The following is a 27844-nucleotide window of genomic DNA, read 5'->3' as shown; positions in this document are numbered from 1 at the left end:
TTGAAATCAAAACCGTATCACTGATACTGTCGGATTAATCTGATATATTCATTATCTTTTTTCGCTATCGACTTGGTTCTGTGGTACAGTACACGTATCAACTGAATGGACTACACAATTATCAAACTTGACATGGACATGGGTTCGGCAACACCTGCAGGGATTGATCGTCCAGCTCGTCAGGTGACAAGGTGTCTCGCTCCCTACTCAAGGTCTCCACCGCTCTGGCCTCTGACTCCAGCTTCCTGCTCAGCTCCTGCAGACTGCTCTCCAGGTCCTCCTTCTTCTTCTGGAGACCCTGCAGCTCCTTCAGCAGCTTCTTGTAGCCCTCTTGTTCTGCACTCGCCAAAACCACCATGAGGACACCGACAAGGGCGACACTGAACAGCGCAGATGTTCGACCTTGCGTCAGTGCCTTGTTCCAGTAGAGCAATCCTGAGCCACCTACAGCCAACAGTATAGTCCCACTTCCAATCCACGCCAGTCCTGTAAAACAAAGGTTATAGTTATTTTCATATCAATATACTCTGGAACAGATAACAGTTTGATACCGTTGATACAATCAATCCGTCCATCATGACCTCAGACTGACGAGGGTGGAATCAGACAGACACAAGATTTCAAAAGACAGACAATAAACTTAGCCTGACGAATCGCGCTCCTAGTGGCCAGCCGGTCCTGTGACCGCCATCCCCCTGGGGGTCAGTAACCTCCGGCCGAGAGCTTGTGTAAACACAGGCTAACAATAAACTCACCTGCGCCTTCATCCCTCTTTCTGACCTTGACCTTCTCCACCAGGTTGTTGATTTCTTTCTCTGCCTTCTTCAGACGTGCTTGGCAGTCTGTCATCTCCAGATCTGCACGCCGTGTGGCCGTGTCGAACTGCCGCTGGAGAGCGGTGTCCTGGCCGTTACACTCCAGGATGCGGTCACACAGAGCTGTAACCTGCGTGATGTAATGAAATATCATGCACTGCACCGCACCCTGGCCAAGCTCAAGAACCCATCACAAGAGAACATACTATCCGCGTAAAAGGATTTCTCGACAGCGCTGATATGTTTGTGACAATTTTAGTAATAGAAATATGGACTTGGGTCTCGATTATTTGACAAGATGTCGAGTAACTGAATAGTGTATAAAGATATTGCTTCGGTAACACACAGTGGTCCAGCATTAGCTTAATTACCTGTGAGACATAGGCCTCTATCTGTGACATCTTCTCCTCACAGAGCTTCAGGCAGTCTGTGATGGACCTCAGCTCCTCTTCATAATCCTTCTTCTTCGGGATCATCCGCGCGATTTCTCCCATGAAGAGACGCACGATTTGGACATCCATGTACCGCCCCGCCTCCTCCAGCAACTTCACAATAGCTTTGATAGCCCCTGGAAAATAAAAATAAAAACTTGCAAAGGATCAAACGCGTACGCGTAAATGAAAAGGAGAAACAAACCCTAGAGAAGGAAACTCTTGACGGGAATTGGCAAAAATTCCCCCACTTATTTAATACTTGTTCTTAGGGGCAATTAACTAAATGTACAGGGTACCATTGGCAATGCTTTGTCTCTCCTGCCAGGCTCCTATTGCACTTTGCAAGAAGTTTAAATGCCAGGTTCGAAAATTCTGTTTCAAAACTAAAACTTAAGCTTGCCGCAACAACTTTGGACCCGGGTCAAACCATCATTCCCATCCTGCAAGTCTCCAGAAACACCATTTCCTCCCCCGGACCAACCTTATATCCGATCCAGAGGGATCAAACAAACCGACAACAATACTGACGTTTTCACGAAGGTAAATATTTGGCCGAATAGATATTTCCCCTGCTCGCCTTTCAAGACTAGGCTTGCCTTACTCACCGTCCATAATGATTGGATTTTGCCGAACGAAGTCCCATGCTCTGCTCACTCGCTGCGGCGATCTGGTCCCAAACACTGCCAGGTGGGAGATAACCCTGTGGGCTTTCTGCGCATGCCTGGCCAGTCTCTCTGCCTTGCTCCGATAAGTCGTCTGCGATCTTTTTGTACCGTTCGACCATCTGACGGAAATCATCCAACGTTCCCGTCAAATGTTCCCCGATTGCATGGTTTCGTCCTTCATCCAGTGAAACCGTGGTCTGGGTAGATGCCTCTGCCATTCTGACTTTCTGGAAAGTATGGAAATGAGATGCGATAGATACATTGTTTACTAGTATGTAAACAGCGTGTGTCTGGCGGAATGTTACTGTTGCTCCGAAGTGACGTCTGGGGATTCCCCGATTGTACGACGTGATCATGACATCACGCTGCTAAATATAGAACTTGACAAACCTAAATTTCAACAAAGACAATGACGTAAGATGTTATTGTTATGTATTGCATTGTATTATAATCATACCGTACAAACATTGGAATGTTTTTTCTCCACATAAAATTCCACGACTCACAGCACAAATTTATTTCATCCAAACCCGACCATAAATCCAAAGGCAAATGTCAAAAGCGCGCAAAAGTAAAACCTGCCCATTTTAGAAAGACACAAACCAAGGAAATTATGCAGGAACTACATGCAATAGGCAGAATATCGTGCTTCTCTCTCTCTGTCTTACGTGTCTATCCATCCTGTAAGCTGTAGCTGTTGAATGCAAGCTTGGAAAAACTGGCATTTGGCTATTGGTGATTGGCTACATTACCTCGGGCGATCAAAATGAGACGAACCGTTACTATAACTAACCTTCAACGCACACCGAGAAAGGATTTCGAAGGGTTGAAAAGTTCCGTTGTGTTGTGTTGTACAGGTGTTGAGTGCAGGTTGTCCTCGATCTAAAGGTTGTAGTCGTTCTCTGTCGAAGGGAGACAATGCACTCCTTTTATAGCGTGTTTGTTTACATTATGCAACCAGACACAATAATTGCGGTCAAGTCCGAACACGTACCTGGTGAACCCCTGTTGTGTTGTCACCCTGATGTGGTTCTGAATGTGTTGTCTCACCAAAGGTACAATCTTAACATGATTTATATATTAGCGATATTTGCATACGACGATTACGAAAAGTATTGACTCGAGTCTGCCCGAGTTTATTCTACAGACGCCGAAGAAGTGACGGATGTCACTCGAAAGGACCGGAAGTAATCGCCGTATCTTATCTAGAGTTGTAGAGATTGGATTGTCTTTAGATATCGTTTATCTAGATGTAACAGTTACTCAAGCAACATAGACTTTGGAAACTGTCAGACGTTTCAGCAGATCAGGTAGTGTCCACTTCCTTTCAGTCACTGAAGAAAGGTAGTGAATGCAACCTGAAACGTCTGTTTCCAAAATCCGTCCAGTTGCTGGCGTGAAACTGAAAGGGGAAGGTGAAACTGAGGGGGGGGGGGTGCAAATGGCGGTCTAAAATATTAAGATCTCACATATAACGTTATCCTTGAGCAAGATGGGTATTCTCGAGCCATGTATCATTTGCCATGTGTGACCCATGTAAGGTAGGTGAAGTTATACGTACCTGGAAAGCGAGGACTGCCTGCACAAACCGTTCTTGAGAGAGTTAGCAACAGGTGTCTATCCGGGCGCGTCGGACACACAGGCACAGTATAGGGGTTTCACTTTCTTTAGTTCGAGATCAAAGTACAATTGTTGTGTGGATAAAGATCGATAAACAAATCCAAGATATCCCTATCATAGCCTCTGATTGTTGGCTGCACATGCAATATCACCTTTCAAGGGCTTCTTGGAAGTGCGTCACCATTTCTAACCAGAAGAAGTCCTCATTTGCTAAGTATTCTATGGGATACCTTGTAGCTTGATTTCTCAAGGAAAATTATATGTTTCACCCGTCTTTGACTTCTCTTCTCTTGCTTGGAACATCGGGTCTGGTTTTCAAGCTAGTAGGGTATGGGGTATATTGAATTTGTAAACATATGTGTAAAGCAATCAGGGATTCCACAAGTGAAGCCTAGTACTGTATAGCACAAAACTGCCCTATTCTTTTTGAACGACAGAGCCTTTCAAATCAGCTGGAGAAAAGGTAATCCTTTGCATGGATATGGTGACTATCTTGACAATCATCGAATTTACACAGGAAATATTATAACCTAAGATCAAATATCGTGTACAACAGTTTAAACGATGCGTCAGACGCTGTTGTCGATCCAGCATACTCGATGGCAAGTCGCTTGTGACGGTTGGTTCAGAGTTGTACTTTCGTTTCCGCAATGGAGGTCGAACATGCTTGTGGACACCTGATCAAACATGACGTCATCGCCATGTTGTTGTGACTCAGCAAGTTACCTGGACTGTGAGGAAAACTCTTGACATCATGTAAGAATGTAGATTGTATTTGTGGAATGTGACGCACAGGTCTTAGGTAACGTTTATGTTTTTATTATATTCCCCTTCCAGTGGGAAGGGGGATATACTGTTTTTGCTTGCCTGTTCTTCTTCTTCTTTCTTCTTCTTTCTTCTTCTTCTGCCAAAAACCAAGTAGATGTGTGGTGGTATGGTAATGGTATTGCAGCAAGTTATATGTACCTTATGTTACAATGTACGGATGTTATACTTGAGATGTAGGTACCTATAGGAAAGGTGAATACACCTGACAATAAATTATGCTAATGAGGACATCATTTGCATAATTTATACAAATACTTGTATTGCGTTTACAGTAAAAGCTGCAGATGTCATATTTGAGATGTAGATAAATTTAGGAAAGGTAAACACACCTGACCATGAATTATGCTAATGAAGACCTCATTTGCATAATTTATGCAGAAACTTGTATTTCCCTTACCGTAAAAGCTACAGATGTCATATTTGAGATGTAGGTATCTGTAGGAAAGGTGAACACACCTGGACATAAATTATGCTAATGAGGACCTCATTTGCATAATTTATGCAAAAACTTGTATTGCGTTTACAGTAAAAGCTGCAGTTGCCATATTTGAGAAGTAGATAAATTTAGGAAAGGTAAACACACCTGGTCATGAATTATGCTAATGAGGACCTCATTTGCATAATTTATGCAGAAACTTGTATTTCCCTTACCGTAAAAGCTACAGATGTCATATTTGAGATGTAGGTATATTTAGGGAAGGTGAACACACCTGGACATAAATTATGCTAATGAGGACCTCATTTGCATAATGTATGTATATCCCTTACCGTAAAGACTACGGATTGCATATTTCAGATGTAGGTACAGTAGACTCCGCTTAACTGCACCACGCATTTGCCAGCGTTTTTGGTGCAATTATCCGGCTGGTGCAATTATGCGAAATGTCCAGCTGGACCGTACCATCATGGGTGGGGCGGTGTATTGTTAGTCAGAAACACTAGCACAAAGAAAATGGACGAAATTATGCAGTTATTAACTTTATTTACGTATTCAAGGACATGTACTGTACAAAAATCTGGTAAAGTTTACCATGATACTGTACAGATTAAACTTAACATGTTTTTGCTTCCTCACAGATGTTTAAATCAGTAGCTAGGTACTGTATACGTGTAGAAAGAGAAAATATGCTTGATTCGCACAGCAAAGAAAACAACTCCGACTGTAACGTTATGTCTAGAAAAATGACTTTGGTCTCACAATGTGTTAGTTTAAATGACGGTAGGTATGACTAAGACAAACTTGACACCGTATATACAACTTGAGTCAACAAATTACATCGAAAGTTTCACACTTGTGTTGGTGAATGCGCAAACAAAGGATAAAAATGCGCCGATAGCGTAAAAGCACAAGGACGATCTAATCTAACAAACACAACTCCGCCTGTACTGTATTTCTAAAAATGATGACTTTGGTGACATAGGTCTGACAATTCTAAGTTAAGATAGCGGTATGTTTGGCAGAGATTACCTTCTTAATTATAACTTGTGTCCAGGAATTACACTGAAAAACTCCGTCGTCAAAATTCCAAATAAGGAACAAAATGTACATTGTATCTAGTGGGCAGATATGGTTAGATGACTCAGATCAAGGACAGATCATTCTCCTTATACAGTATCAGAGCCTAACCCGCGTATACCTCGTTCCGGTGAATGCAGGAGGTTTCTAGGACGCGGATTCAGCCAGATGATCACGTTAGCACCGCACCGCCAAAAGCGACTGTTATGTCTGCCTACACGTCTGTAGCCCTTGCCGAGCCTCTATTGTTTCCGACTAGATGTACGTAAAGACGCCGGTCTTTTATTATCGACAGCAGTATGTAGCGCTGCCGCAAACCTCAAACTACCGACAACACCCCATGCCATCCTTAACGCGAAATCAAATCCACGCGAACTTGAATGCATTCACAGTAATAAGATAGTAGCACAGGTAGAGACCAATCTTTATTGAGTACAGCATTCTGTCTGCCAAAGCGCAATGCCGCCTTTGGTAGGCATGCGTCTCTTGATGGTGCCGACACGCCCTGGACCCGCCCGGGACCTCCCATACGATTCCTATCAACGTGACTGTCAATGGAGACCCCCTTCTTTTGTTACTCAAAAACAGTTTTAAACATATTGACGGTATTGCACCTTTACACCGGCAGGTATCGGCTCATTTGTACCACGTTTGCCGATTTTTAGCGCACCTTTTTAGTTAACTTTTCGAGGATTTTTGAAAAAATTGGTGCAGTTATCCGAAATAGGTGACAATGCGCGGTGCAGTTATGCGGAGTCACTAACAATGCAGTGAATGGGAACCGGTTTGGGATTTTGGGATTTGGTGCAATTAAACGGAAGGTGCGTTTATCCGAGGTGCAATTAAGTGGCTTCTACTGTACCTTTAAGAGAGGTGAACACACCTGTACATAAATTATGCTAATGCGGACCTCATTTGCATAATGTATGTATATCCCTTACCGTAAAGACTACGGATGGCATATTTCAGATGCAGGTACCTTTAGGAGAGGTGAACACACCTGTACATAAATTATGCTAATACAGACCTCATTTGCATAATTTATGCATAAACTTGTTTTACCCTTACTGTAAAGGGTACGGATGAGATGCAGGTACCTTTAGGAAAGGTCAGAAAACCTGGCCATAAATTATGCTAATGAATGCATTATGCATAATTTATGCATATCCCTAACCATAAAAGCTACGGATGTCATATTTGAAATGTAGGTACCTTTAGGAAAGGCCGAACACACCTGGCCATACATTATGCTAATGCCGCCCTCCTTTGCATAATTTATGCAGAAACTTCGTCATATCCTTACAGTCAATGCTAAGGATGTCATATTTGAGGTGTAGGTAATGGAAGGGGAATATTCTGCATTTTCCCGAAAATGTTGCCATTCTAGTTCCAATATAAGTCCGTAACGTCACTTATATTTTTCTTTCAGACGGCGGGGAACGCCGGTGGTCACCGGTCATGTTTTGACTGCATGGACTTTGAAATTAGTAAACGTCTTTGACTGGAGAGATCTATATTTGTTATCATGCCTAATTCGAGAATCGTCTATTTTTATGCCGCGCTGACATGGACAGTGTTTTATTTGTATGTGTGATGCGCGGGCGCCTTTCTTTTGTTACCTTTTATGGCAGCGACAACAAGTTACATGAGGCAATGATGATTTCAGCAATCGGGACTGACCAACAAGAACTGTAGAAGGGGTGTGGAAATAAGACACTTTGCACTTTTTTAATGTTCTGAGAGCAAGATTTTGATTTACAGTGACGGAGAACAATAATATATGATAGTAAACAATAATACAAAAGAATAGCAACAGTAACAAAAGTACTACCTGCTGAAATAAACTGTACATACTGTTGAGAAAAAAAATCAGCAGCAACATTCACCCCTCTCTCACGTAACCCGTGGTCCATTCGTTATTCCTGTTTCAGGGTGACAACACAACAGGGGTTCACCAGGTACGTGTTCGGACTTGACCGCAATTCGTGTGTCTGGTTGCATAATGTAAACAAACACGCTATAAAAGGAGTTCATTGTGTCACTTCGACAGAGAACGACAAGAACTTTAGATTGGAGGACAGTCATCACTTAGCTCCTGTACAACGGAACTATCCAACCCTTCGAAATCCACTTTTGAGTGTGCGTTGATGGTAAGTAATGTTTGTCTTTAAGACTATATATGGCTGAGTTTTTGATCACCGGAGGTAATGTGCAATGCAGAGGATAACATTTCGGCTCATTCAGTTCAATCGTGCCACATCAAAAGTCATCGTTTGAGAATAGCAAGATGCCAATAGCCAAAAGCCATCTGAATCAACTTACAACGAGGGCTTGCTCAATGAAAAAGGTTTGTAACTTGTGAATAATTGCAATAAACAATGACTAAGACATTTCGACTCAATTTTCCAAGCTTGTATTCAACAAGATCGCTTACAAGATGCATGGACAGACATACCAGATAGGGAGAGTCGCACTATCTATCTACTACATGTAGTTCCTCATACGGTATTTCTAAGAGGGCAGGTTTCACTTTTGCTTCTGAGATTTGCCTTTGGCTACGATCGGGTTTGGTAGTAAAATTTTATGTGGAGAAAAAACATTCCAATGTTTATACGGTATGATCTGAGTGTGTGGATGATAACATAACAAGAACATCTTACGTCATTGTCTTTGCTGAAATTTAGGTTTGTCAAGTTCTATATTTAGCAACGTGATGTCATGATCACGTGGTACAATCGGGAAAATCCCCTGACGTCACTTCGGAGCAACAGGAACATTCCGCCAGACCCACGCTGTTTACTTGTCTGAAAAAGTGGCTTTGCCGTTGAATTAGGTAGAACGTAAGGATGCATAGGCATATCAATAATCCTGGTATGATATAGTTGATTTGTTTTCTTTGTCACTTGTACAGTTGCACTGTAGTTTCTTGCCCAAAGTTGACTTTTTTTGCACCCGTCATACAGAGAACCAAGATGGCGGACAGTAGGTCTGTCCAGACGTCGCCTCTGCCAGACGACACTCGGGAGCTCCTGGTGGAAACCCTCCAGTTCGCGAGACAGTTGATACAGATCGCAGACCAGTACAAGAACGGGTCCCCGGCTAGCGGGGGCGGCCATGACCAGACAGACGCCGTCATCACACCGTCAGGAGAACTGCCGCCGACCGGCGTGTGTCAGCAGCTGGCCGCCGCCATGAACAGGGCCCTACAGTTCGTACAGGAGAACGTCACCGTACCGGAAGGTAAGTTACACGTTAAATATGAAATGTTAAACTGGGAAATATCGTACACATGCTTAAACGTGTAATATACTGTGTTACCTCATAACATACACGGTACAAAGTTGAAAAAGGAACCTGCTTGTGATCACATGACTTTAGGAGGGGAAATTTGACACCAAAATTGATATACGATAGATTGGGCATGGATGTGCAAAATGAATATGTATAACAAGCCAGTACAAGCCAGTTAGCGTTATTAGATATAGAAAAGTTATAATTGTTGTTTAAAATGTAATATTTAGTTTGCAGAAAGCTGTAACACATTCTAGCTCTGAACAAAAAAAAAGGTCATATCTCATTATCTGTCCAAGAGTCAACCTCAAATGTCTCATATGACGTCCCCTCATATTTCCCTGTGTAGAGCACCTATTCTCATAACGTTAACCATGTATTATTCATTCATTTAACGTTGATACATAATTCAAATCAGCTTCATTGTTCTGGTCAGGTCCTCAGCATACTAGTATATGTCTTTTCTCATCCTACACTGGATAGTATTTCCACCCTAGCCCCATTTCATTCTATGCGCAGCTCTAGTAGTACTAATGAAGACCCTGCTTCCACTACCTCCCCTTCCTGCATGTAGACAAAATCCCGTCATTTTTCCCGCAGCTTTTCTGTCTGTCTCCAACAGAGGTGATCAAAGCAGACGTGCGGTTGGCGGAGGAGGCGGGGAGGTACGCGGTGCTGCGGATCATGCGCTTCTTCTGGAGAGGCATCACCAACATCCAGCCCAAAAGTGCGGAGTTCGCGGCAGAACTGCAGGTTGTCAAAGAACACCTGGATCATTGTCAGGAAATGGTCCCCAAGATAGAGGACTACATCCAACAGGTGAGTTTTGTTATCATCTTTTTAGCTTTTAGAAGGACTTTCTGTTACTCTCCATCAAAGACATGTACTGTATATGTTGCCAATTAATTTGTTTGTCGGTAGAAATCCAGCACTGGAAAATATATGAATTTACGTCTGACTTCTTTGTGGTGGGTAATGAGAGGATTGATAAACATTTTTGAGACAAATCTGAATCCAAAATCTGTAAATAAGTAGAGTATGTTTATCATATGCCATCCACAGGCTGCAGAACTGTGTACCCAGATCATGCAGTGCCAAGGCCACGATCGCTCCCTCCAGCTGGCCTTCGACAACGTTACGCGACGTGCGGACCTGGAGCTCACGTTCTGCGAGGAGCGCCTGAAGCAGGCCGAGAAGAAGTTGAATGACCTTGTGATGAAGGTCAAGACAAGAAAGAGGGATGAGGGCAGAGGTAGGGTCATCCCTTACTCTGATAAATTTGTATATTGGAAACCTGATAGTCACAGGTAGTGTATCAGTAGGGCTGGTCTTATCAGCCATGTTGAAGTAAGCCTGGTATCCAAACCCCTGCAAATAGAGGGGACAGAATAATAGCTTTGGATACCAGGCTATGTGGATAGCTGGTAGTCACTCTGAACAACAAATTTTTTGTGTTCCTATACCACAGTCTCTCAGAACCTAACCTTTCACCTTTTGCTGCAGGTATGACCCTAATCGGGAGTGCTGCAGTGTTGTCTGCTGCTGCTGCGACCACACTTCTGTTTGCCTTCAAGGCTCTCACCAGAGTGCGAGCCTCAGTCTTGTGCAGCCTCACTGCCATCGGAGGGGGGCTACTTCTACTCAACCGTGCAGACCAAAGCGAGTACGAGAAGTTTCTGTCGGAGCTGCGGGAGCACCGGATGAAGAACGAGCAGCTGCAGACAAGACTGCAGGAACTGAAACGGAGGCTGGAGTCAGAGGTGGAGGCGGTAGGGACGTATAGGGTGGATGAAAGAATGCCATCACCTAAGCCACCAGATAACCAATCAGAACAATCCACTGATATTGAAACACATTCTGATAATGAAGAACATGGCGAAACAGAAGCCTCTGTATCCTCTAGTGTTCCTAATACCAGTAATGACCAATGATGGGAGGACTGATCACATGGTCTTAAGTCATAAGATATTTACCACTACGATTAGATTGTTAAAAGAGTCACAATTGTGTTTTGATTACCATGTACACAGACTGGCTGTGTCTGCACTAATTCAAAATGGAACTATGCTTGAAATGATCCATATGTGCCTTGTAGGGTCCTGTTTATATTAGTAGCTTATTTATCTTCTCAAAAAGGCAAAGGTTGATGTCAACAGCAATTTACACCAGTGACTTGCAATTGTACTGCACTCCTATTAGAGTGCTTACTGTGTATTTCCCATGTACATACTTAGAGGTTTGACAATTGTTTCAATTCTGTGTGTGTCTTTCTAGTATTTATGTCTTTATGGTCTTTCTCGTAAAAGATAGATATGTAAGGTTACTAGGACCGGTGGTAGACAACAATAACTTCTGTATCACGTAGTACGTGCAAATGTATGCTATATGTCCAAACACATGAGCAGGATGACATGGTGAGGACTTTCCTTAGTTTAAGCTTGCAATAACACCAGAATAAACAAGCTATCACTTCAATTCACTGGTTGTCTTTGGATATGGATGCATCTGAGTTTGTTTTTTTTAAATCCACAAGAAGCCAGGAAAATAATCTGCTTCCTTTATTACTTCAACCCAATATGGTTCACAAAAAGGTAGGGTATAAAAACACTAGCACTGTTACCTTGGTTTGGCACTTCCACATTTTTGCCAGTGACAGCTAATCTATTTACATACCTTACTTAAGTTGTCATACTAAACCATGTAGAAAATGTGGAATGGCCCGAGCTTTATCGACAAGACAATATTGCGATGCTCTGTAGCCATTATCAGAAGTAGGGTAACATTATTATTGATAGACTCAATAACAAATGTGTAAAAAATATTTCATATAACGAAGTTGAAGCAAGCTCGAGGCAGAACTGTGACAGTTTACTGTACATGTGCAGCTTGAATTCCAGGGTAAATTCTGGCCCCTGAGATACCCTGGAATTCACAACTACTTTCCTTATCAATGGGAGTTGGTCAGCCTCACAGACACATGGATTATATTCCACCCTAAATGACACGACTAGCTAGTGACACACAGTGATCATCGTTAGTAACGTTGTATGATGTTCCTAATCTACCAGCACCTTGAATGCGTTTCTTATTTTCCAATACCTGTAACTCGACAATAGTAAAACTCCGTTCATCGACATTAATGTGCTGTGCAAAGGAAAACTAAGGGTCAAAAAACGTGTTTTATTTGTGAATGTAACTTTATAACTCGTCCACTTCCACGGTGGCCGTGCTGGAGTCATTGCCGAACTCATTCTCGGCGTAACACTCGTAGATGCCTTCGTTCTCCTTCTGAAGTGGCTTGATCTGAAACAAAAGTACATAGCCATCATTAGACCGAGGACATGATGAACGTGGCGTTTCCATTTCTGTACTATAGTACTCCAGACGAGGAGCAAACAATGATATTCCAGTCATAATTTCTAGACATGGGGATAGACTCCGATAGAGACATATTTCTGACTCAGCATATGTCTTATAAGGATCATGACTTGAGGAATAGAGAAAAAGTAAGGCCAAACGCGAAACTAATTATAAGCTTTTTCTTTAAGTCGAACGAATGCTGTACAAAGTACTTCGCGTTTTTTTTAGCTTCTTCCTGAATTGGATCATATCTTTCAAAAAGAAAAGAGATAAATAGATGTAAAACAGATGATACTGACCAGCACCCATCCGGTGACTTCGTTCTTCTCCGGCCCTCCGCGGTAGCTACAGGCGACGTTATTGGCGTCCCCGGGCAGTTCCACGGGCTCGTCATCCTCGTCTGGTGGGGTAGAGAGATGGGAAGAAGGGGATCAGAAGAGTACAGCAAAGGGACGGCTAATCATGCTCGAGCTCAGTCATACGAGTACATCATTATCCCATGTTAATGTAAGGGTGGTGGTAATACCCCGGTTCTTAGGAATAACATCATAGTTAATTGTAAAAAAAGTTCTGATTGGATCATTTCAAATCAGAAACTTCTTAACAAGAACCTTAAGTCGTGGAGTTAGTTATAGCACGGCCATCAGAGCTCTGCCTCTATGTTCCCTGGTCTGTCGTACACGTAGACACAGCCGTGCAAAAGTATGTGAACAAACATTACCTTTCCTGAACAGCCATGTGATCCTAGCGGTGGGGTGAGCCCGTACTTCGCAGCTCATGAACACAGAGGAGCCGGTGGTGTTACGGATGGGGGAGGGCGACGTCGCGATGATCGGGGCTGAAAAACAAATGGACGGTGTCAGCAGGCTTGTCACATTGCCCTTTTGAACCTTTTAGTAGTTGTTAACTTGACAGCTGACAGAGTCAAATTTCCTCCTACAACTTCAAGAAATGTATCGGCGACGCACTAGACTCTTTAAAAAAATGTTTAGCTTAACTCATGATCACTGACCAAGACAGGTCAACTAAATTAACGTTCCCAGTTGCTATCGTTAAAGTTTGCTCAACTTTACGACTGAGTTTGCGACATCTTTTCGAAACTCATGCGGATTCCTTTCGAAGTGCAGCAATGCTTGAAGTGAACTTTGTGGCACATTCCCGACAAGAGAAGAATGTTATTATCGTACAGACGCCAAAATCTAGACACGGCGATAGGGATGGCGATCGAGACGTGGAAGTCTCGGAACTGCAGACAATACATTTTGAGACCCTGACTGCTGTTCTAAATGTTTACTTCTGCCCTGTCCCGGCCAGTATGTTATAAGCCTAAGGTCATGGGTTAGTAATACACCTTCATCAATTACAGGTTTCATGTCAGACTGGTGTGGAAAACACGGTATCAGACTGCCAGGATGCCCGGGCTCCTTCAGTTTGATAAGAAACATGTGTTCTCACTTTCGCGGGAGAAAAATCGTGCCTTCTGAGAAACACATTTGATAATCACGCCAAGCAAGGTCGGTGGCTTTTTACCCTAATGAGAATCTAACCTTTGTCTCAGACAGGGCACGTCTGGCGAAGATTTAGCTGATGTTGTAGGGAGGAAAAACTGTAGCCTTTTCCAATCTTTCTGACACGCGACAGGGACTCTAGTGGGCAGTCGGAATACCAGTAATTTACAGTCTTCCCAACCAGGTGGTCATAGGTCGACACAATGTGTGTATATCAAAAACTAAAACTCAACAACAAAACATATGCTCTGCCCCCCAGGAGAGTGGAAGTCTATAGAGTTAGGGTAAGAGACACAAGAGAACATAGTTTGCCCTACTCACCGAACTTGCAGAATCCCTTGTGCACCTTGTGTATCTTGGATCCGCCCATGTTCTTGCTGCTCCAGGAGGCGAACCTGAGGTTACAGTAGGTGGTGTAGTCGTTCCCGTCCGACCCGCACACACGGTACGGGTACTTACAGTAACACTTCCCACGACGTTCCTCATCCTCATTCTCGTCGGGGTTTACTGCGAAAAACAGAAGGTTCAATAAAATAGATTAAATACCCCCAAAATAAGGAAGTAACTATCAACGCAACATTAGGGACCAAACATGGAAATAAAAAAATGCTGAAATCTTTATTGTAGTAACTGTCTAGCACATTTGTGTCATAACTTCATACTTTGAGCATTTTAAAACCGTGCAAAAACATACCATGCGATGCCTTAGTTTCGCGAGCCTACAAAAACCCTGGCGAAGATTTTCAGTTGAGTTCTCACATTCATGGACGTCGCTATACATTGTGATTGTGTTGTTTGAACTAATCATGTATAGAAATTTCTAAATAACTTGACTTCCAAATTCCGATTTTCGTGCTTGGGTTGCCTTTAAAATTATGTTCGCCTTGTAGTAACGCTCCGAATAGTCAGTGAGATTTTGTCTAACACAGACTAGAAAGCAACTACACTACTACACTAGGGAATTGAAAAACGTCGAGAGGAAAAACAAAGATGGTGGCCTTGAAGTTGAGTAAAGTAGTTTCCACTCCACGATCCTTTCTACTCCGGCCATAATCTGCTAACATAATTTGATCAAATAAAACAATCAGGCAACCACACCACCGGAGTCCCATAGTCTTGAGTGTCATCCTGTTTCAGTTCCAGGCTCTTACCTTCACCAAACAGTCTGAGATCGCTGCCATTCAAGTCGAGCGTTTGGTGAAGGTAGAGCCTGGAAGTGGAACTGAAAAAGGATGACACTTACGCTAGGAGGCCCACGAATGACCGCAGTCCATAATTTTGTCAAGACTGACTCTGAAAATTGGAATTCATCCAACCAACTGTGCAATAAAACCTCAGTCTTGGGGTCTTTGAAACACTCATTATTACCATTAAGTACTGGAGGAAAAGCAACTACTGTACTTGATAGGATTTGGACTTGGCAAGTCATTAAAAATTCAATCCTTCCTCCAATCATGAATAATGAGACAGCTGTTTGTATCCAGCAGAGAGACAACAAGGTCTAACCAGTCCGGGACGAGACCCCCAGCCGACAAGCCGCAGGAAACAATGCTTCAAACAAAGGGACATTCCATCAACCCTACGGTCTTCGCAACCATTAGATCTGCTTGGAGATTAACTGTAACCCCTTATCTTGATTATCAAAATCAGGCTTGAGCTTCCCATAACACATGTCTGCAGCACGGCGAGAATAATGAGCGAAAATGATCAAAATCATGAGACTCCATCCCTATCCAAGTTTTCGTTCGAACAAAGGGGAAGAAACAAATGCATACAAGAAGAATTTTCACTACAGTACCTAGCTCACCAGGTCGTAAATGATTTTATTCACATAAGAGATGTTTATTTTGTTTGTGCTCAGACCTCGTCAGACCATCTTATGAACAATCCCTGTTTGTAAAGGCGGAGACTTGCAAATATGGAAAACTCAAAGACCGGAAGTGCTTAGAACGGTCTGTCCTGCTGCGTCTCAAAAACACGCCGAGATAATAATACAGTAATTCTGCATGCCTATTCGACCAAATCACCTACTAACTACATAACAGAAAATCAAGCTGTTTCAGTTTCCTAGCGCAGAAAAGACAAAAAAAGAACCCCGCGTCTGTTTCGGCATCCGAGACAGAGATGGATTTGTCGTAACTGCGGCGGGCAAAGTAATTGGAAACAGACCGCGAATCGACTTGACAGGAGAAGTTCACATGTCACCGACAAAATTGCTGTACTGTGCAACGCAACAACACAAGCAGATCGCAATATATGGAATTAACTAATTGAAAACATAGTCTCCGTAGATTTATACTGCATATGGCGTTTACACAGTATCCTTATAAACTCCTACTTCTGACAAGTTACCTACCAGAGCATTGGTAACCGGAGGCACAGCGGCCCTCCTTCCAGTCTTTCCCCCCACAGGTTTGATCCTCGAGCCTCGCGCAGACCTCGCAGCAGCCACACTCGTCCGGCATCCTGATCTCCACCCCACAGTCCGGCTTCTCACAGGCGTCACGGTCACATTCTCCGCACTCTTTCTTCGCTAAGACGCCTCCAAGACAGAGGAGCGCCACAGCTAGGACTAGCTTGGCTGCCATGTTGAATGAGATGCTGTGCTGAGGACGGAGGAAACACGCTGGCCGACTGGCGGATACCAACACTGATGGGGCCGGGCTGTGGGACGTCTCAGGGGATAAAACTCAGGCACAATCCGGGCACAACCAAATCACACAGGGGGTGACGTGCACGGGTGTTTACACTTCAGGGCATTGTGGGCGCACAGTGCGCTGTGTGTTATTTACGACGACTAACAAAATATTTATTTACCTCAGAGCTTGTCGTTTAGACCAAGGACATCCAGACCACTGACGGACAAACAAATCAACTACCATGGTAGTCGAATTTTCAGTGAAGAACATTTACACAAGGACGTATAAGTCATGATTTAGACCAATGAGGTTCTATATCACATTTCTATTATAGAATCTCCTTGTTTAGATGGGCCAAGGGCATTATATAATGATATAATGTCCTTGGACGGACACCATGATTTTCAAACAGCGTTGTTGTTTGTACGATCGTTTCCCTGAAGGTACGCAGACAACAGTTTTATAGATGGAACTATTTTAGGGATAGTCAACAGAAATGTTGCGATATCATCATTCTACTTTTTATATCAGACACCAACCCTGAAAGAAAGCGGTCGCCCCCTAACAAGAACAAGATGACAACGTCGTGGTAACAAAGTGCAGACGACAGCCGCAGTTCTGGCACGCAGAGGTGGCCAGGAAAATCCAGGGGCTCTGGCCGGGAGTTTACCTTTGGCAACTTACCCCGCTTCCATCAGCAAAACTTTGCTTTTTTTCATCAAGATAATCCGAGAGATTTCTTGCGGCTGATAAAATTCTTGCGATGATTCTTTTGATATGCCCAAGGACATTCTGGACTGAAGGAGTTTATGAACTCCTTGATAATAAAAAGCCAGACAACGCGTTATCAATTCTCTGGCGCAAGACGGGATACTAAAGATCACTAAAGTTGACAAATTAGCTAAGACCACAGAATTGTAGTTTTAGTAAATATTTTCCCTTGATCTTAGAAGATGAAACACTTGCTTCGCGTCTGAGAGCTGCTTTCCATTTACATGAGGACTTGACTTGTACATCTTTGTTTTTTTTAGGAAGAGCATTATTGTACGACCATTGTACACAGTGAGTTGGAACTATTATTAAAAGCATAGCGGTTCTTTGATCATTCGGCCTTGGCATCATTGGTCGGCCCCTACGACACCACGGGGCATCCCAAGTCTGTGGGGTCAGCGGAATTTTACTTCTTGGAATCACGAGATAAAGTAGAAGATAACGGGAACTGCAGAAGGACAGCTGGGGGAAAGGGGAGAACCATTTTATGTTCTAGTGTGGAGCTTAGTTTTGGATTGCGAAATTTCAGACTCTTGATGAACGATCAAACCACCTTGCTCAGACGAAATATGACGCGAAATTCAGGGAAACTTTTAACTTGGGAAACAGAAGACTATGGACACGAATGTCAGACAGACCTCTTACGATGCGTGGATCGTTTCGCATTCACATTCCCGACTTTATGTTGTTAGCCTGGATGCCAGACCCCCAAACTCTAAAATATCTATCACACTGTAGATATTTTAGAGTTTGGGGGTCTGGCATCCAGGCTATTATGTTGTGGGTTTATATTGGATATTTTGTACACCAACGAACGTTGCTCTATCATACCAGACAATCTTGCCGACTGCTCGGAGCCGGTAGCCTCGGACCTCCGATCTCCAAAAAAATATCAAGCTTAGAACTAGCTGGGCGCATTACGAAGTATTGGAGTTGGAGCAAGTGTTTTACGGTGCAGGTGCACCACTTAGCGCTTCTTCTGTAAACTGCAACTAAGTTGACACCAGCTCAGAGACCAGCAATATTTCAAGAGTTGGTTTGATTTTATTTGACGATGACTTTAGAAGCAAATGAATAAACATTATTTATCCTCTCGTGTGTAACTTTAGAGCTATAGCTATAGCTTAAGAAAATTCCTATAATCGATACATAGTTTTCCTATAGCTATATCTCTTTTTTCAATTACAAGAACGCAGGTGGACATGCATTTGCGAGTTTCCTTGAAGTTGGAGGCTACAATGTAAACACGTATGTAAACCAACCGGTGATTCATTGCTGTTATAGAGAGGTGTCCTTGCCTGCCGACATGGTGCACATACAGTGCATACCAGAGTGACAACTGAAGCAGCCGCCCGCTCCACAAAACTTTCTTTGCACGCCATTTGTTGCCGTTTTATTCTAAACGTATAATCTTTAATGGGTAGATAGAATATAGACGTATCGGGTCCCTAGACTAGTAAGATCTTGTAACAATAATTCACTACTATTATTTAAAGATGAAAAGGGAATAAAGTTCAAGTCCTCGAAAGTGCATCTTTTATCTCTCTGCCAAAGAAAACAACACATACAGACACCAAAGAACCTGTAACAACCAACAGCTGTTACTTTTCAGATCTTTTCAGTTAACAGTTGGTGGATTTCGAGACTGCAAAAGGGAAACGTTGAAAATGTCTCTGCCAAAAGTTGTTCAGCCCTGGGCATATCTTCTCGTGTGCATCTTTGTGACAGCAGCTTGTCCTGCGTTTGCAGAGGAACAAGAGATGTCACCGGGCGAGCTTGACGCTATGACGTCGTCCGAGGAAAGTGAAGGCCGTGCAGTGAACGGACGGTGGGCCTATACACCTTCGAGGTCCCCGCGCCTCTGGACGTCCCGACCTGTACGGACGTGCAGGCTCTCATACAGAAAGTAGACGAATTGAATAGCTCCGTCGCCAATCACGTCATTCATCTTAGTAACAAGATGCACGACATGAGTGAACGCATTGACGATGTCTTGGCAAAGGTCGAACGTCAAATTTCCACGGACCAACCTCGTCAAGCTGACGAACAATCTGAAGCTGGAGACGAAACACAGAAGTACCCTAAAGGTGCCCCAGATCAGCTCTATTTTTCTTCCAGTATTTAAGAAAGTATAGTTTATTGCAGTTTTAATTGTGTTCCTGGGTTAATTGTATTCACTCCGTGTATAATGAACATAATGTTAATTATTTAAAGCTCCTTTCGCCGAAGTTCGGGGGCAATATGCATGAACTTGTGACGCATAGAATAATGGGCATAAAACAATGTGAAAACTTCTGAACTGGAAAACTTAGATGTTGAGTATCAGAAATATTTAAATGCTACGTCACTGTGACTTTGTTGGTCAATTCTCTCCAGACTGCTCTGAGGTGGCATCTCTGGGGAACACGGAAAGTGGTGTCTACCTGATCCAGCCGTCTGCTGTGACATACAGTCTGAGTGAGAAGTCACCCCGCAGTCCGATGCAGCCGTTCTACGTCTACTGTCACATGGACGGAGAGGAAGGGTGGACGGTGATACAGAGGAGAGAGGACGGCAGTGAGAACTTCAACAGGACCTGGGCAGACTACAAACAGGGGTTCGGGAACCCTTGGCGGGAGTACTGGATCGGGAACGACCGACTCCATGTCTTAACCACACACGCGAGGTACAAGCTGCAAGTGTATTTAGTGGACTGGGAGGGGAGGTCAGGGTACGCAGTATATAAACGGTTTGTGGTGGAAGGTGAAGAAGATGAGTACCGGCTGAGGGTCGGTAGTTATTTTGGTACCGTGGGGGACTCACTTGTGTCTCATCGGAACTATGAGTTCAGCACCTGGGACAGGGAACAGGGATATAACTGCACACCTAAGTACAGGGCAGGCTGGTGGCACCGACATTGTTCTTATTCTTACTTCACTAACCTCAATGGCAGGTACAAGGAAGGGCAGTCCTTTTCTCCAACATATGATGGAGTGGAATGGTACCAGTGGAAGAAAAAACAGGGATATTCTCTCAGGTTTGTTGAGATGAGAGTCATTCCTATTGGCTAAGGATATCAATGAACAAGGGCAAAATCATTGGCAAAAGGAACATTGTGTGATTAGCACAGTACATGAAGTTGTTTTCCTGTATGTGGTTGTTTATAATACATTATGATTTACATAATCAATGAAAAATGCTTTAACAGCTTTTTGTGAAAAGATGGGGCACTAATGACAATTGTATCTAGGGTGGAAGAAATCAGCAATGAACATGCAAATGTTGGCCTTGTTTCCATAGTCAATGAAAAACTTGACATCTATGGTAAATGACATCTGAGTTGAAATCAGCAGCTTTAACATTACACATTTATTATGCATATGAGTAACAGTTACATAGATAATGAGAAAACAATTGTTGATGAAGGTATGCAGTCATGGAACTCTTGAATACTACTACAGGTAGATAATTTACAATTAGATTATTTACATCACTTCATACTTTGGCACAACATCCATTATGATATTGCACTACACTATTTTCCTGTGAAAGACAAGTCCTTGATTCACAGAACCAATTCAATTTCAAGTGAAGGTCTTGTACTTGTATCAATGGTTAAAGGAAAGCTACACAAAAAATTGAAAATCCTTCTATGCTACATGTATGCTTAATATATTCCAAAGTCAAATTCTTACTTCAAGTTGTTTCACATAAGTCCGTCATAGTTCTGGGGTTTTCCACAGTTTGCAACTTATGTCGTGCTGACGCCTTCTCACCTGATAATTGAATTATATGACGTCAGTGTTTCAAATCTTTCACCTGATGATTGAATTTTAGAACACTGACGTCATATAATACAATCATCAGGTGAAAAATTTGAAACACTGACATCATTTAATTCAACTATCAGGTGAGAAGGCGTCAGCACGGCATAACTTGCAAACTGTGGAAAACCCCAGAACTATGACGGACTTTTGTGAAACAACTTGAAGTAAGAATTTAACTTTGGAATATATTAAGCATAGCATAGAAGGATTTTTAATTTTTTGTGTAGCTTTCCTTTAAGCAAAGACCTTTCTGACACCTTTTTGTTACAGATAAGCAGCAGAAATTTGTTCATAAAGCCCAAAACATCAGGGCTATTCCACATGAATATTTAGCAGTGTGTTGTTTTTCCCTCTGTAGCATGTCCATTACAAGCTTTCTTAATGAGATTCCAAAAATTTGATCAGTGACATCAGGAGCCCTGGTCCTTTTCCTGAGAGAAGGTGAAGGTACCCATCAAACCTACATGGTCTGAGGCAGCTGCATATCTGAAATGGTGCAGGAACAGTTCAAACATTAGATCTACACTTAGAAGTTTGATTAGAAATAACACACTATACACTACAATGTTTAAAACAATGCAATACCAGTTGCATATCTGGAAAGACATAGCAGTATTTCAAACATAACACTAGGAAGTTGGATTAGGAATAATCATTAGATCTACACACTTAGATGTTAAAAACTCTGCAATACTGAAATACTTGCCAAACATTGACTCATGGTTTTGAAAATGAACCACTACCCTTACCCTCGTTTTCCATCATCCAGAAGTGAGATGTTGTGGAGACCCACATCACTCGGGAGTCGAACAAACATGTAGTCAATCTGGGAAAACATTACAGAGCAAGTTGAGCAATGCATAAAAAAAAAAAAACATACAAAGTATTCTGTGTACTCAAACTCTTGTATTCAATCATTTCTAGGCTTACTCAATAGGTGCTGCCAAGAAACCTCACATGTTACCAATGAATAAATCCTAGATTCAGTTTCAGTTTGATAATACTTTTAAGCTCAATGAAGCACAAATATCACAAACACAACTGACGGAAGAACCAGAATACCCACCCTTTTCTCCAGGTGGTTCATTAGTGCATTAAATGTCAGCCCTGAGTCTCGGATCTCATTCCTCCAGTATGTACCATCTCTATCAGCCCTACAATAAAACAAGACACGAGGAACAGCAAGCAGTGACAACAATTCAAGAATTAAACTTCTTTCTTGAAGTGAACCTGTGCTCAAATTTGTCAAATGTAGGGTTACAATCTAATTAATAAGTTTTTCCTACATACTGTAGGTCTCTAAAGCACTTTTTAGGTCTCAAGGGCACAGAGATACAGTAAACTGTACTTGTCACAATCATGATATAGGCCCCTGTGGCATTATAGTAAACCATAACTCAATGAAACACAATTAGCATGTACATTTAGTATGATAAAATATCTAGCTTTTCATTAATTATTTGTACTGACAACTTTACAACTTGTTCATGGACTATTGACCTACCTTGGCTCTGGATATTTCATGAGCCAGGCATCCTGAAGTCCTTCTGTCTTCACCCTGTCAATCTCTTCAACACCTTGGAGAAACCTGGAACAAGTTGTGGGGTGAATGATAGGGAGTATGAATTTGACATGTGGTTAGCAATCTGCTTCTGAGCAGTACTACAGATGTAGAAAGTCTGTTTTTTCAACTCCTAGTCTGTTCTCACATTCCTGACTGGCACACTTCCAGAGAAGATTGATTACAGTCCTTAAACATGACACTGCAAGGCGTGATCTACTATTCATTGTTCCTGTTGAAAAGAGTGGAAGACTTTGAACCTTAAAATTTTCAGTATGCATAGTGTCTGCTCTGAAAAGCATCTTATAATCTAAGGATTTCCCAAGAATAGCAACAGGTGATCACATTGCCCCAGTCCGACCAGTCGTGACCATATCATTACCTGATGGCCTTGGAGTCTGGTTCAGCATTGAGATCTCCCATCAGGACAGCTGGCCCGCTGAAGCGCTGCATGAACTCCCAGATCTGTACAACTGACCTGTCTCGGGCCGGCTCACTCAGGGATAGGTGGGTCACAAACACGTGAACCTGAGGGACACCATTAGCAACATTGGGTAGGACATAACACTCCAGAGACTGATACATGTACACAGTTGTGCCTTACAAAAGAAATCTGTATAAGGGCAATGAACTGTGTATGCTCAAATTTGTTGACAAAGTCCGTTCTCTCACCACCTGCATTGTCCTCTGTAATCTGCACGTCATTAACTAATTTGCCTTTACTTCTGTCATAAATTTGTTGCCTACAATATTTCGCAATACAATGTACATGTACATGTTGTACAGAATCTAAAGCCTGTGATAAGTGTTTCAGACAGTGAACTTTAAACTTCACAAATGAAAAGGGAACATTGTTCACACTTACAACTCCCAAGTATGGAGTCTCTATCTCAGCATGTAGACAGATTCTTTGGTGGAAGTCTTCTGAATCACTGGCATTTCTGTTGGAGAAAAACAAGATGCACATTTAGTATAAATGTATTGGTACTACTATGCTTGGGTAAGGAGATCACTTCAGAATTTGTGGCTCATTCAACAGATTAGAAGTGAAAGGCTTTTTTGTTGTGAAGTACTAGTATCAAAAATACTATCTGTGATGAGGACAAGTTTAACCTCCTTGTTGACACAAAATAGGCACAATGTATAGGTTATTGATAGTTTCTGTAAAATATAGTCCACAAAGTCAAATTTCCACAAAGTTGGCCTTTCCTACCTGTACAGTAAAATGTAGTCATGGCTGACAATTGGGAATTTGGAGATGATGGCCACACCCTCTTCTATCCTTCCCAGAATGCTCTCTGGGTAAGACATGGCAGGCTGGAATACATACTGTAACAGATCAAGACACAGAGAAGTCAGCTAGGGAAACACTCATTTACAAATCTCTACCTGTGATTGTTTAGAAGTGGCAGATCTATACTTGTAAAAATGATGGAGTGGAAATATTTTATAACATAATTCCTGAAGTGCTACATGTAGCCTTCTCCATCAATTTTATACTTTCCAACATTGATATATAAAACTATCTGCAGGCACGGTTTCATATACCTGCAAGAGATGACATTTGTTTTCAATGTAGAAATAGACTGTCACATCAAAGCTACCAGTATTGTATCTGTTAAAGAAGGGGATGTTGCAGCTCTGATGCCATTTGCTGATGGATATTTTGCTAATAATGGCTGTGATTACCTGGTAGCCAGGGAGGTAGTGTGTGAAGTGTTGTATCTGGTTTGGCCCCAGAGGTCCTCCTCTGTTGTAGGCAAACCTCACTTCTTGCAACGTAATGATGTCAGCAGCACAGTCAGCAAGGACCTGAGACAAAAGGTTTGTAAAGAGTTATCACAAAGATCTACCACTAGCAAATATAGTAATTGGTAATTGGGTCTGATGATGAGAACTATAATTGTCCTGGGTTTGAATCCCCAACCTTATACTGTAAATCACTTTAATATAGCGGCAGGAAAATATAGTGGTTTGGGAAAAATAGAGTAGGTCACGGCACTTATTTTAACGTTGGGAACAAATATTACTGTCTCAAATATTAGTGATCAAATATTTGCGGTAATGAAATCTTAGTGGTTGACCGGTGACTGTTAAATTAGCTAAAATTAAGTTACAGTTAACAAATCAAAAATTACAGTAACATGCTGGAGAACTAGAAGGTTGCTGACCTGTCCCAGGTGCTGGGCTCGTTCCACATAAGCCTTCACCCTTCCATCTGGACCACCATTAAAATTCCATACATTGTAGGAAGCAATCTTCAGTCCAGCAGATAACTCATTGTCACTCTGAAGGTAAGACTTCTTTGTTGTAGTTGCAGCCATTTCCTGACTACCACACTCCTGCTTCCCTTGAGAAGTCCGTTGGCAAACCTGATTAGATGAATATTGCACACTATGTTTGTTATCTCCCAGAGTCAAAGATTCAACGTCTTGAGTGACTGTGGAAGACATGGCACCTTCTTGGACTTCTTTGATATATTTTGAGGCACCAGGCAAAATTGTTCCTTCATCTGGAAAAATAACGAAATGGTTACTTTCAGCTAACATACACAGCAGGACAGTGTAATGGAGATAACAAAATTATCTTCAAGCAGAATCAATTGACATTCTATTCTACAGTGCATAACAGAGTCATGATCAGGTATGAAACAAGTTTACAGAAAGATTACTATAAAGGGACAAATCTCCTTTCAAAACCTTTGATAGGCCACATGTAGTCCACAGGCAAATATTCCTCTTCCTTCTACATTTGTACATAAGTCTGTAACTTCTCCATTTCTTTATTCAGTGACCTAAGCTGAGCTGGACTAGAGTACTTACCTGTCTGAGAAGCTACCTGGAACCAGGTGTGTTCAAACACATACAGGTGTCCTGAGAAAAGTGTGACCACGAATCTGTGGACCAGGGAGTTTGCAATGCTTGGCCAGGACAGGGTGAGGAAGTAGGTGATCCCCAGGATGATGATGTGGGTCTCAGTCAGCTTCTCCCCGTTCTGTTCATATACCAACTCATACAGAGCAGGGTTTTGACCATTTTGAGTAAAGTGAAGTTTCTGGGGAGGGCAGAAAAAAGACAACATTGAAACACATGTCTTTGCAAAAGTTAGAAACAGCCTTGTGCTAAGAATGTCATTCAAGGAAACCATGCTGCTGTACAAAAGTTTTGTACTCTCCATGTGCTGCTTAGCCTGACTAAATCATGCTCCTAGTGGCCGGCCTGACTGTAATCCGCCAGCAAGAGATTGTGTAAACACTGCCTAATGTACTGCCTACTTACCAATTTCCTTGGCTGCAGTATTTCAGGCTTGAGAAAGTCTCCGCCCTCAGCACCATCCCCTGCCCAGGGGACCAGATGTGGTACACGTTCTGTGGCATACTGGAGAGCAAACTGAGGATGGGCAGAATGTGCAACAAAACTGATCAGAATGCTGATTTGTGGGTTGTTTTTACCTGGGTTTAAACTAAAGGGAATGTGGCAGGTAGACCCATCAGCAAAAGTAGACCTTTCCAAGGAATATTATGAAAAGATTAGATGATTTACAAAGATGCTATGCTGTATGATACTAAATGACTGCTTTCAAATTTTGCCATTTCATTCACAGGTGGTTGCAGAGGGTAAATATTTGATGTTAACTACACTGTGTAAACTGATAATCCATGAAACACAAACTTTATATTGGACGCCATTTTGTGTAGGCTTCTTGCTTGATTCCACATTGGACATGCTTTACAGACATATGTTTCATAACCCACCTGTGCCACCTGTTGGATGTCAGTATCATTTGGCAGCACACCTGGTACAAAGCTGTTCAGGATTCCACCATATGCTATAACCTGAGCTGTTGGTACACACAATCAAAGTGTTATCCAAACTGGTTCCGGTTTAATCCAGTTGCTTTACTTTTAACAAGATGCTAAAAAATAATCTACATGTTGACTATTTTGTTTTGTTTTGATATTTGTTTAGATTGTGAGAACTTAATGTGATTCAGACGTCCCGGTGGTCCTGCAAAATATAATGTTGGCTTAAACAGGCTGGCGGATCCGTGTTCAATGGGTAGCACTTGAAATGTCAAGCACCACCACGTACTTGTGTTTCAGGATTCCAACAGCCACAATCAATGCATTCAACTGTACAGTCAAGCCGATGGTTCACGTACACGTATTTGCTATTGGATCGTTGTTCATTATGGGTCTAAACCATATACAACTGAATGACATGTAGGAGTTTCGATATACAGTACTGTTCTTACAATTTAGGTCAACAAAATGAACAAGGAAACATGTAACGAAAGTGGGGAGGGGGCAAGTCTGGTGTGCTTACCTTCGTCTACAGTGGGTTTCCCGTCTACTTTTGTGGCACCGGCGGACGCCATGGGCCCAAGAGCAGCGGCTACAAGAAGTACTAGCATACTTTCATCAGGAAACGCGGAGTTTTCCTGAGAATGTCAGCTTACGTGGCCGGCGAACAGACGACGTCCGCCATGACAGTTATTACACAGCATCACGGGATAGGGTCACACATGGGGTCACCAAATGGTCGCTACCAAAATATACAGTGCTAGTATCTTTTTACCGAATTTCTTGCAACATTTTGTTTTACTGAATGTTGATTGATGACGTTTTGGAGGGACGTAACTAAACATTCTTTGACTTCAAAGGCCCGAGACATTGATGACTAAGGTTATGCAGTAATGATTGATACTTGAGTATCTTTTCAGTTTGGAGGGTCATTTCCTGCTGTGCATTGGTGTTGTCAAGAATCAATATTACACCAAACCGCTGAGCATTAGGTATCTCTCAAATAACTAACGAAATCAAACATAGCTAATGTAAAGGGGAATGTTGGACTGGCTCCTTATGAAATCAAACAGTTATCGATGCAATATAGGCTGAAAGTCATTTTGACTCTTGCATATTTGGTGGGTGTCCTGCACCAGGGACACAAGTTGATATAGATGCTAACACTACAGCATTACACTGTTACTACAGTATTACACTGAATAAAGCAAACATATACATTTGTAGA

The 27844-nt window shown here is 42.3% G+C and overlaps 5 protein-coding genes across 10 annotated transcripts; 2 read left to right on the top strand and 3 right to left on the bottom strand.

Moving 5' to 3' along the window:
* Nucleotides 1-29: 29 nt before the first annotated feature.
* Nucleotides 30-4317, bottom strand: LOC136430425 (uncharacterized). 3 transcript variants are annotated; one of them, XM_066421026.1, is made up of 6 exons: nucleotides 3476-4317; nucleotides 2667-2816; nucleotides 1855-2141; nucleotides 1187-1383; nucleotides 756-945; nucleotides 30-486 (listed from the first exon to the last, which is right to left on the bottom strand). In XM_066421026.1, the coding sequence occupies exons 3-6, from the start codon at nucleotides 2045-2047 to the stop codon at nucleotides 122-124; spliced, it is 945 nt and encodes a 314-aa protein (XP_066277123.1). In that variant the 5' UTR covers nucleotides 2048-2141; nucleotides 2667-2816; nucleotides 3476-4317; the 3' UTR covers nucleotides 30-121. The 3 variants fall into 3 exon arrangements, with proteins under 3 accessions (XP_066277123.1, XP_066277122.1, XP_066277124.1); XM_066421025.1 differs by having other exon boundaries at nucleotides 2708-2816; XM_066421027.1 differs by lacking the exon at nucleotides 2667-2816.
* A 2986-nt stretch (nucleotides 4318-7303) lies between these two features.
* LOC136430423 (uncharacterized) lies at nucleotides 7304-11644 on the top strand. 4 transcript variants are annotated; one of them, XM_066421018.1, is made up of 5 exons: nucleotides 7304-8028; nucleotides 8842-9118; nucleotides 9792-9988; nucleotides 10232-10421; nucleotides 10673-11644. In XM_066421018.1, the coding sequence occupies exons 1-5, from the start codon at nucleotides 8026-8028 to the stop codon at nucleotides 11098-11100; spliced, it is 1095 nt and encodes a 364-aa protein (XP_066277115.1). In that variant the 5' UTR covers nucleotides 7304-8025; the 3' UTR covers nucleotides 11101-11644. The 4 variants fall into 4 exon arrangements, with proteins under 4 accessions (XP_066277115.1, XP_066277118.1, XP_066277117.1 ...); XM_066421021.1 differs by lacking the exon at nucleotides 7304-8028 and adding an exon at nucleotides 8376-8749; XM_066421020.1 differs by lacking the exon at nucleotides 7304-8028 and adding an exon at nucleotides 8377-8718.
* Nucleotides 11645-11712: 68 nt separating this feature from the next.
* Nucleotides 11713-16750, bottom strand: LOC136430429 (insulin-like growth factor-binding protein-like 1). The gene is made up of 5 exons (XM_066421031.1): nucleotides 16394-16750; nucleotides 14359-14544; nucleotides 13251-13367; nucleotides 12829-12929; nucleotides 11713-12472 (listed from the first exon to the last, which is right to left on the bottom strand). The coding sequence occupies exons 1-5, from the start codon at nucleotides 16623-16625 to the stop codon at nucleotides 12368-12370; spliced, it is 741 nt and encodes a 246-aa protein (XP_066277128.1). The 5' UTR covers nucleotides 16626-16750; the 3' UTR covers nucleotides 11713-12367.
* Nucleotides 16751-18286: 1536 nt separating this feature from the next.
* On the top strand, nucleotides 18287-20497 carry LOC136430419 (fibrinogen-like protein 1). Its single transcript, XM_066421012.1, has 2 exons — nucleotides 18287-19534; nucleotides 19824-20497. Exons 1-2 carry the CDS (start codon nucleotides 19408-19410, stop codon nucleotides 20495-20497), a joined length of 801 nt encoding a protein of 266 aa, XP_066277109.1. The 5' UTR covers nucleotides 18287-19407.
* A 42-nt stretch (nucleotides 20498-20539) lies between these two features.
* Nucleotides 20540-27605, bottom strand: LOC136430418 (uncharacterized). The gene is made up of 13 exons (XM_066421011.1): nucleotides 27140-27605; nucleotides 26569-26654; nucleotides 26093-26203; nucleotides 25637-25868; nucleotides 24986-25326; nucleotides 24504-24626; nucleotides 24028-24143; nucleotides 23680-23755; nucleotides 23197-23342; nucleotides 22758-22841; nucleotides 22320-22407; nucleotides 22003-22079; nucleotides 20540-21739 (listed from the first exon to the last, which is right to left on the bottom strand). The coding sequence occupies exons 1-13, from the start codon at nucleotides 27225-27227 to the stop codon at nucleotides 21664-21666; spliced, it is 1644 nt and encodes a 547-aa protein (XP_066277108.1). The 5' UTR covers nucleotides 27228-27605; the 3' UTR covers nucleotides 20540-21663.
* Nucleotides 27606-27844: the final 239 nt, after the last annotated feature.

The sequence above is a fragment of the Branchiostoma lanceolatum genome, chromosome 3 (assembly GCF_035083965.1).
Source record: "Branchiostoma lanceolatum isolate klBraLanc5 chromosome 3, klBraLanc5.hap2, whole genome shotgun sequence".
In the NCBI taxonomy this organism is placed as follows: Eukaryota; Metazoa; Chordata; class Leptocardii; order Amphioxiformes; family Branchiostomatidae; genus Branchiostoma; species Branchiostoma lanceolatum.
This window is presented reverse-complemented; position numbering and strand designations above follow the sequence as displayed.